At 44.8% G+C, this 9937-nt stretch overlaps 1 protein-coding gene across 1 annotated transcript; it reads left to right on the forward strand.

Annotated features, from left to right (window-relative positions):
• Positions 1 to 3144: 3144 nt before the first annotated feature.
• Positions 3145 to 9720, forward strand: LOC122206833 (C-C motif chemokine 3-like). The gene is made up of 4 exons (XM_042916411.1): positions 3145 to 3336; positions 7874 to 8063; positions 8658 to 8772; positions 9176 to 9720. The coding sequence occupies exons 2-4, from the start codon at positions 7988 to 7990 to the stop codon at positions 9264 to 9266; spliced, it is 282 nt and encodes a 93-aa protein (XP_042772345.1). The 5' UTR covers positions 3145 to 3336; positions 7874 to 7987; the 3' UTR covers positions 9267 to 9720.
• Positions 9721 to 9937: the final 217 nt, after the last annotated feature.

Here is a 9937-nt window from a genome sequence, read left to right on the forward strand (position 1 = left end):
TACAGGGCTCATTAAAAACTTGATATGCATCTATTGATGGATTTGGTCCAGTGTCTACTCAGAGACAGAAGAACAGTTTTTCACTATCACACTGAATATGGCAACCACTGTATGACTGACTGGGAAGAGACTTGGGGATAAGGGGGTGTCATATGATTGCTCAGAGAAAAACACCAAATAATAAAACAATTTATAATATTTAAATAGCTTAACTAAATAAAAGTTTTCAGAATGCGGTTAGGAGAAGGGAGAGGGAATTTCTGGAGTTGTGGCAGCAGCTCTCTGGTTCAGGTCCCTGCTGCTCAATCTACCCACACCTCTAACGGGTTTCTTCTGGACCATTTGGATTCTCCTCCAGGCCCCTGATGTATTCCTGGACCTAGGCACTGCTGGGGTTGACACAGAAATACTGTGTCAATTTGTTTGGCAACAAATCTATGGAGAAGGCAGAAGTATTATATACAGAATGAGTAAGGACATTCTTGACCACCTGTGGGCACTTCATCTTCATCCCTGTGGGCAGCTTAGGGCTGGTCCACCTTATCAAGCATCATGCCCCAAACCTCAAGGATTCCTGGTTCCCCCCTGAGTGATTTATGGAGATAACTCCGGCCACTTCCTTTCTGCTGTTTCTTTCTTACTTCTCTCCTCTCTCTTTCTGGGCATGACCTCCTTGGCTCCCTGCAGACCCAATCCCATGCCAGGAAACAGCCCAATGGCCTCTCTGTGTGTCCTGCATGCACAAAAGGCCCCCAGAAGACTAGGCCTTCTTAGGACAACTCCTTATCTACCAGCTGGAGCACCCCCTGCTCTGACTCCTGTGAACACTCCCAACCCCCACATCTTGTGTCTCCCCAGGGCTAGGCAGGAGGACTGATACTTCCATGACACCATGTTTGGGGCACTGGTCACTGGTCTTAAAATAGGCAACCACAGTGTTGTGGGAGATCTTCAGGGATATACAGGCAAAGCAGCAGGGGGATGTGGTGTAAACCTTATCTGTGAGGGAACAAGAATAGCAAAAGTTGCTCTGGAGCCCAGGCAAGTCTGAGAGGGTCTGGAAGAGGTGAAGAGAGATAGCATAGCTCAGAGTTGAGGCATGGGAGGAAAGGAAACTGGAAATAATTTGGCTTTTTAATTAATTTGTTTGTTTCTCATTAAATTCCCTAGTCTTGTCTCTGGATTTGTCTATTTTGGTCTCTATCTTACTCTGCAGGGAACCAGCCTATAGAGTGTCTACTCCCTTCTCCTAACTTTCTTTAGGGTAAAAAAATTTTTTTTTAATCCATTAAATCATATGGAAACTGAGTGAAAGTTGGAACCATTTTTATAACTCTTGGGAATTGCTGAGGTGATTCTAAAATTTATCAGCACCAAAAAGACCTCAATAGACCTAGATTCTACCTCATGTTAATAATCCAATAAACTAGACCTCATTGATCTCATCTGAGAAATAGGATAACCTCTCCTAACTTCCATTCTGCAGCCTTGATCAACGGACTCCTTTTGAACCCTTCTGAGGAAAACAACCACATCATTTTGAAAGCCCACTTGAGGCTCTCAAATGTCACATGATGGTTCTCAGGCCACAGCACTAGGAAGGTGTGGATCGACTTCTGGCCAACATATGGGGAGCAACTGTTGAAGGCAAGTGGACAACAGATTCACTTTGTGCATAAGAGCAGGGGGCCATGGTGCAGAGGAGGACAAAGATGGCAGGCACGAGGCCCCTCATGGTGTTGGACAGGCAGAGCATTGTGGGCAGAGCTGAGATGGGGCTTGGGAGCTCACTACTGCCAGACTCCTTTTGGGATCTGACCTATGTCTATTCCTTTTTATACTCAGCCTTGGGCCATGGGAACACAGAAATTGGAGGTGGTGCCTAAGCAAGACATTTTAAGTACAGTGTTGTCATGGGAGTTCTACAACCCAAGGTTTCCTTTAGTTATAAGAGAGGTTTAAGTTGCAAACAAGAGTGGTTCAATTACTAATTTAATTGGGGTGCTCAAGAGGAAGTTGTTTATCCAGATGGGGGACTAGCTTCCTTTCATAAAGCAGAGTGTTTTTTTAAATGTTTATTTATTTTTGAGAACAGAGAGAGACAGAGCATGGGGGGGGGGGGGCAGAGAGACAGAGAGAGAGAGACACGGAATCTGAAGCAGGCTCCAGGCTCCGAGCTGTCAACACAGATCCCCATGTGGGGCTCTAACCCATGAGCCTTGAGATCATGACCTGGGCCGATGTTGGGTGCCCAACTGACTGAGCCACCCAGGCGCCCCATAAAGCAGTGTTCTGATGAACTTCCACAGTGATTCCCAATGTAAATGTGACAGGTGTAATAATGTCATTCAGTGTCAAGCAGTATAAACCAAGCTTAACTACACCCTAAGGAAAGAACATAATTGGAAATCCTGGAGCTACAAGAATAGTAAAAGTAAGGATTATCTTTTCAGTAATTGGTCTATTTATCAAATACTCCTCATAGACCTGCAATGAAGTCCGGATTTTATACTGGATGAGGGTCAGCAGTCTTACAAATGTCCATACTCTTTCAACCAGAAGCGACTTCTCAGACTCTATCCTAAAGAAATGAACTCATCAATGGGAAAAATTTTAGGGACAATGTTATTTGGTGCAGCTTACCTATAATCAAATAATTAACACCAAACTATATATTCCACGGTGTTGGAATAATGAAGTTAATCCACTGATGGACCATTAGCCAGCCACGTAAACAAATAGAATGACAAAAATACTTGATGTTTACTATTAAATATTAAAAAGATAGATGCAAAATGTTAAATGTAAATTTGTTTTAAAAGTCCTAGGAAGAGGAGTGCCTGGGTGGCTCAGTTGATTAAGCATCCACCTTTGGCTTGGGTCATGATCTCATGGTTTGTGAATTCAAGCCCCACATGGGGCTCTCTGCTGTTAGCGCAGAGCCTGCTTTGGATCCTCTGTCCTCTGTCTCCCTCTCTCTCTACCCCTCCCCCACCACTACTCTCTCTCTCTCTATCTCTTTCTCTCTCAAAAATAAATAAACATTTTTTTAAAATCCTGGGAAGAAAAAAAAAATCAGAAAGAAATAAAACCCTCTGGCCATGCCTGTCTGCTCCGCAGCCCATGTCCATGGAATGTCTCTCCTCTACATGACCTGCTTCTCTCTGGGAAAGAGGAATGACTTTGACATTATATAAGGAGAGGAACACTAGCTGTTGGTGTCACCATAATTGTCAACAAATCTGGGACAGATCTGGAGAGAAAGAAGAAAAACTGCAGGACCAGTGTGATATCTACCCTCAGCATAAGGGAGAAGCAATCAAGAGTCTGAGAAAAGTGAGTCAACTTCTTCCACCCTCTGAGGGGCCCAGTGGGAAGTTGATGGAGAGATGTCACTGCTCAGAGCTGCTGAGTGGGACACAAAAGGAACCAAGGAAGCAAGGCATTTCTTGTTTGCCTTGAATTTTTGTTTTGAATCTCTGTCTTATTCTCAGTCTCTAGCTCCCTCTTGAGGGAGTATAGCTATTGGAACCATGAGCTCTTTCTCCACCTCTTTTGGGGAAACTTCATCTGGTCTACAGAAATATTTCCCAGAAGACCTCATCCTCTTCTTTTTTTTTTTAATATTTATTTATTTTTGAGAGAGATAGAGAGACAAAGTGCAAGCTGCAAGTGGGGGAGGGGCAGAGAGATAGGGAGACACAGAATTTGAAGCAGGCTGCAGGCTCTGAGCTATTAGCACAGAGCCCGATGCAGGGCTTGAACCCATGAACCGTGAGATCATGACCTGAGCTGAAGTCTGGTGCTTAACCGACTGAGTCATCCAGGTGCCCCCAGACCTCATCTTCTGTAAGTCAGCAAAGGGTGGAGTTTCTTGGGAGAACTGAGGGAAATCTGCCACTAGACCTGGCATCTGCATCTTGTTAGAGACTGAGCTAAGCCTCAATTTTCCCAGCTACAAATGGGTTCTAACCTTCCTCTGCCTCTTGGATCCAGATACAGGATAGATAAAACCCCTTGGGAAACACCCTAGAACATTTTGAAACCTTTTGTGATGTTCTTTGCTTTCATTTAGGGACTCCAGCTATAGGACTTAAGTGCTATGGTTTAGACATCTGTCCAGACCATTGGGACATAACCCTAATAGCAAAAAGGGTAAGGGTTGAGAGTCTTATGGTGCAGATAAGACTGTGAGCTGAGGAGATGGTCAATAAGGGCAGCTGTGGAGACTTTAAAGATGTTGGGCACAGAGGAGTGTGGGCAAAGCCAAGATGAGACTGGGCACTTGCTGCTGTCTGTATCCTTTTGGGGTCCAAGCCATGTCCTTGTCCCTTCATAGGCAACTCTGGAGCATGGGAAGCCAGGGGTTGGGGATGGGCAGAGAAGTTGTTGTATGGTGTCATGTTATGAGTCACATATGACATATGTCACTATGAATCACATATGCTAGGGCACCTGGTGTCACATGAAGGCTCAGGGTACACAAGAATAGCTCAGTCACTTGCCTGTTAAACTGACTGTGTGGAAAGGTTTAGGATAGTGACAAGAGGTGAGATGCCGTGTGTTAGAGCTCTATGTGCATGGAGAGATCTACAGATTAATGATTCCTCCCACAGAGCAGATCTGATGCTCAGCCACAGCTCTTCTGACCACACAGACTGACATCTATGGTGATGCTTTAGCATCCTGGGCACACAAGTCACACTTAAACCACACCCTGGGTGGAAAGGACCATGACATCACGTTGATCAGAGCGCTTCTAAGAAAATCATTAACCAATGAAGGGGGAACCAGGAGTTGTCACCAGGGGACCAGGCTTAGCTGGTTCCTTCTACTAAGGGCAGATATGTCTACAAACTGCACCTCTCGCTTTTTGCGTCCACAAAGCAGACATGTCTGATGCTCTTCAGTGGTGCTTTGACTGCACTGATGTAATGTATATAATGATATCATGGAGTGTTATGTAGCTTGATCTATATTTGATCCAGGTCCAGATGGACAGAATGGAATCAGGGAAGCCAGGGCCACAGGCACGGCAAGAGTGACAAACCTGCTTTTTCTTCACTGTTTCATTCACCAAGCACTCTCAGATCTCCATAATATACCATCACTGGGTTTGACAACAGGGAGTAAAAATGAACACACATTAGATAATGGGGTATCTATACAGATCAGGAGCCTTAAGTGTCCTTACTTTTCGGCCCTGAAAGTCAACAGCTAGGAAAATATCCTATAGAAATAACTTCACTTATGGAGAAGGTTTTATGGGTTAGATGTTTAGTACAGCTAATTTACAAAATAATTTAAAATTAAAAAACTGGAATCTGTCCAAATGTGCTTCAGTAGTGCATGATAATATTAATGCACTGGGCTCATGGTTGAATAAATTAGGCAGCTCTTAAAAAATACTGGAATGATTTGGGAAAGTCTTATGATGTTAAGTATAAATAATACAAAACTACATTCATATCATGATTACAACATTGCCCCTCACCTCCCAGACACACAGTAAAAAAAGTAAAGAAACAAGTTAGCAAACTGAATTATCATAAACCTAGAAAAAAATTGCACTTGAAAGAAATAAACCAAAATGTTAATAGTGGTTAGGTTTGGGTAATAACATATTTCCTATTTTCCGGGAAAGAAATCTTACTCAAATTATGCCTCAGAATTCACATGTGCCACAGTAAGACAGGAAGAATATATAGGCAAACACCCACATCCTTACTGGCACTTGCCTTGCCATCTACTTAGCTTTCAGAAATAAAATAAGTTTTAATCTTTTCTGTATTTTATATATTTTCAAATTATCTTTTGCTAGGGTGCCTGGCTGGCTCAGTTGGAAGAGCATGCGACTCTTGATCTCGGGGTCATGAGTTCAAACCCCACATTGGGTGTAGAGATTACTTGAAAAATAAAATCTTTAAAATAAAATTATCTCTTGCTACTTTGGGGGTGATCTACAGTTCACATTACAAATCAAGTACAAACACCCAATTTGAATTAAAAACATTAGTAATGTTGCTTTTTCTCTACTCCTATGAGACTCCCTTCTACAAATGTGGAGAAGACTTTGTGCAGACTTGATCTCTGAGCAGCAGCAGCCATTTTGTAACCATGAAGTGATAAGCTCCACCTCCCCCCAAAGAAAAGCCAACAAAATTTGGGGGGAAATAAGAAAAGAGTCCCTGATGATGTCATTAAGCTACCAGACAAACCCCGGAAATGCCATCTTGACTTTACATTGAGGAAACAGGAAATGTTCTAGGATTTTTGAGGAACAAGGACTTCCTTTGAAAACTTCTTCACTTTCTTGGGGCACCTGGATGGCTCAGTTGGTTAAGCATCTGACTTTGGCTCAGGTCATGTTCTCATGGTTCATGGGTTTGAGCCCTGTGTCGGGGTCTGTGCTGATGGCTCAGAGTCTGGAGCCTGCTTCCAATTCTGTGTCTCCCTCTCTCTCTCTGTTCATCCCCCACTCACACTGTCTCTCTCTCTCTCTCTCTCTCTCTCTCTCAAAAATGAACATTAAGAAAGAAAATGTCTTCACTTTCTCAGTTACAAGAGATGAATACGCCACCACCGATTTAATTGTAGGTCCCTTTTATTTTCACTTTTTTGCTTTTAGGGTCCTTTTTAAAATTGTTACAAATAAGCTGTGACAAACACCATTATGCACACAATGTTCTTCATCTTTGTGTTTATATCTGTAGGATAGATACTGGCAGAGTACTTTGCTGGTCAAAGGGTAACAACAGTTTAAGGCTCATCATTCACTTAGCCCCCCAGTTAGCCCAACTGACCCAGGGACCAGCTGTTTTGTGTGAGCCTCAGCCTTTTGATAGTGATGCTGTGAGCTACAAATACCTGGGGTAGGTACTGCTTGTGGTGAGCCCCTCAGACATTTCCCCGACTGGAGCCAATGTTGTGACTGGATCAGCCCTTGTGGTTCTTACGATTGTAACAACCACAGGGAAATTTTAAAATACAAGGTTTATTACTCATAGGGGTACACGGCATGTCTGACGGTCACCCAGTGAAGTTACTGGTAGACAGAGAATAGAGTGTAGACCTGGTGTTCTGCTTCTTTTGGTGTTAGGGGTGGGATGCCTGGGGCTTTATGGGTTCACTATTGGTAAATGTAAAACATAAGAGCAGGAATTAGAGTGCAGGAAGGGAAAAGCAGAGTGGCTCAAGTGGCCAGTGATATAGGTTACTCAGGCCTCTCTGAAGGGAGAAATTTATGGACGGGGCAGCCTGGCTCTTTATCTAGTGGTGTCACAGGCAGTGAGTCTTTGAAATGGGTGCCTCAGCAATCAAAAGCTTACATTACAATCAAAAGAACACTTAGGTTACCATCAAAAGAGCTAATTGCCAGGCACTTATACTACCTGATATTGCAGAGATTTGTACACGTTTGATGATCCAGCCAAAGTCTGAAAGGCCAGCCTCAATCTTGCCCCTTGGTAGCTGAGGCTTCCCCAATTCTGCTTGTCTCCACCTGGGGTGTGTTTTAGTATGGGGTGTGTTTTTCAAGACTCCATGGCATTGTCACCTGTGTCACATCAATGCCATTTGAACAGCTGGGGTGCATATCAGAAGGCCCTTTGGGTGAAATGCTTGATGGATGGATCTGCTCTTGTGAGAAGGCGCCAGCTAACTGGGTCACACCAGCATCACACCTCCTCTCACTGTGAGAACCATTTCCTCCTCAAGTAGGCAACCAAACCGTTGTTGCAAATAACCTGAACCTTTGTGGCCACCCAGAGCTCTCCTGGCTTTATGCAACTCACGCATGACACCAACACCAACGATTTAAAATCCACCCCACCCACCTTGGTTTCCTCAACTTTCTATCTTTTAATGCCCTGAGGCTGCTTATAAAGAGAAGACATGGCTTAGACCCCAGAAGGAGGCAGTGTCTGCAAGTCCCCAGGGTCAGCTCTGCTTGGCTACTGCTTGATCTCACACTCTGCTGCCCAGCGACATGGAGGTCCCCAAGGCTGCCCTGGCTGTCCTGCTTCTCACCGCGACACTCTGTTCCCAGACCTGCTCTTCCTTTTGTGAGTCTGGCTTCCCTTCTCCCTCTTGCCCTGCCCTCCTGCTATCTGCCTGTGGCTTGGACCACAAGGCCAAAGTCTTGTGGCTTAGCTGCTCCAAGTAGAGAACTTCAGAAAGATCTCAGAGACTATTTCCTGAGGATTTTCTTTCCCATGAGGTTTTAGCAATTCTGTTGTCCAGCTCTGGGAGAGAGTGGGAGGAAGTCCCTTTCTAAGGGTAGGAAAATGGATGCCCAACTGGGATTTCGACAAGAGGTAGAATCTGTGTCCAACTGGCTCCCAGGGGTGTGGCCTTGGCTCTCCTCATGAATTCCAGATGCAACTACCCAGGGAGAGGCAGAAAAGGAGTAGTTTGTTTAGAAAACTCAATTCCCTACAGAGAGACAGAGAGACCCCCAAGCCAAGATAGACACTGAAAGAGAGACACAGAAATAAAAATGTCCAGGAAAAGATCTCTTCCTTCTGGACTCTTTGTACCCACATTGCCACTCCAGAGAAATACTGTCTTCTTCCAGTTCTTCCTGACCCTCAGGGAGTGGCTGGCTTGTCCTTTCTTCTGAAGAGTGACTTAGGGTCTTTCTGTTCTGTCTCTCTCAGTTGGTGCCGACACCCCCACCTCCTGCTGCTTCGTCTATATCTCCCGGCAGATTCCACGCAAATTTGTGGTCGACTATTATGAGACCAGCAGCCAATGCTCCAAGCCCGGTGTCATGTAAGGCCCAGTCTTCCTGCTCAGCCTAAGGAAGGAGATGGGAGGTCTGGGGTGAGGCACCCCTTGAAGGACTCAGCCTTCTGAGACCCATCAGAGCACAGTATGCCAAGGGAGGCCACTGCCATGTTTTCTCACCTGGTCTGGTGCCTGTAGGGAGTCCTGGAAGACCTGTCCCTGGACAGAGGGAAGAGAGAGTTGAGGTGACAGTAAGAGGTTGGCTTTCTGAGTGGACTCCCACTGGAGACCTAGAGAAGGTCATGATCCCCAAGATTGAGGGCACATTTTGTGAGCATATAGATAGACCCTGAGAGGTCTGAGGCAGAGGAGGATGGAGGGGTCACAGTGGATCCAGGATTCCCCTGCTAGATTCTTCAGTATGTAATCCTTCCACCCTTCTCCACAGCTTCCAAACCAAAAGAGGCCGGGAGATCTGTGCTGACCCCAGGGAGGCCTGGGTCCAGGAATACATCACCAACCTGGAGCTGAATGCCTGAGTGGCCTAGAAGCTACAAGAAAGGTGTTACATCTATGTGCAGACTGGGGGACAGTCACCTGAGCCAAGGCAATGACCTTGGAACTCTGGAGGCACCTCTCTCCTATGGGTCACACCCCCACCCCCAGCCACACGCTACAGCCCTTTTTAACTTTAATTTTAGTTTTTGTATCTTATTTAACTTTTGTAATTTATTTCCATTGTTGAATTGTGTGATGTAATAAATATTTCTGCTGACATCTCACGACATCCTCTCCACCTCCCCACGACCCTCCCTTTTCTGTTCTCACACTCAATATGTGGATCAGTCAGCAGGATTGGCACTGTCTTGTAGTTGTTGTATCATATATATCAAACAACAAATGTTTACGGGGTGGTTTTGCCCAGCACGGCTCTTCAAAATATTGAAGGTCCTTATATAAAAGGTAAACCAGCATTTTCCTTGTGATGACTCCATTGATTGTGGTTTCCCAACTAATCAGAGCCACAGGTTGAGAAGAATACTGGGAGTGGGGGGAGTTTCGAGACCTCTGAAGAGGGACAGAAACAACAAGAAAGGGACAGAGTGCCAATACTGTGGTGCCAGACACTTCCTGGAGATACTTTCCTGGAAAGTTGAAACTGACTCATTGTTTTATCACCAAATCATAATTGATGCAATCTAGGAAATCT

The sequence above is a fragment of the Panthera leo genome, chromosome E1 (assembly GCF_018350215.1).
Source record: "Panthera leo isolate Ple1 chromosome E1, P.leo_Ple1_pat1.1, whole genome shotgun sequence".
NCBI lineage: Eukaryota > Metazoa > Chordata > Mammalia > Carnivora > Felidae > Panthera > Panthera leo.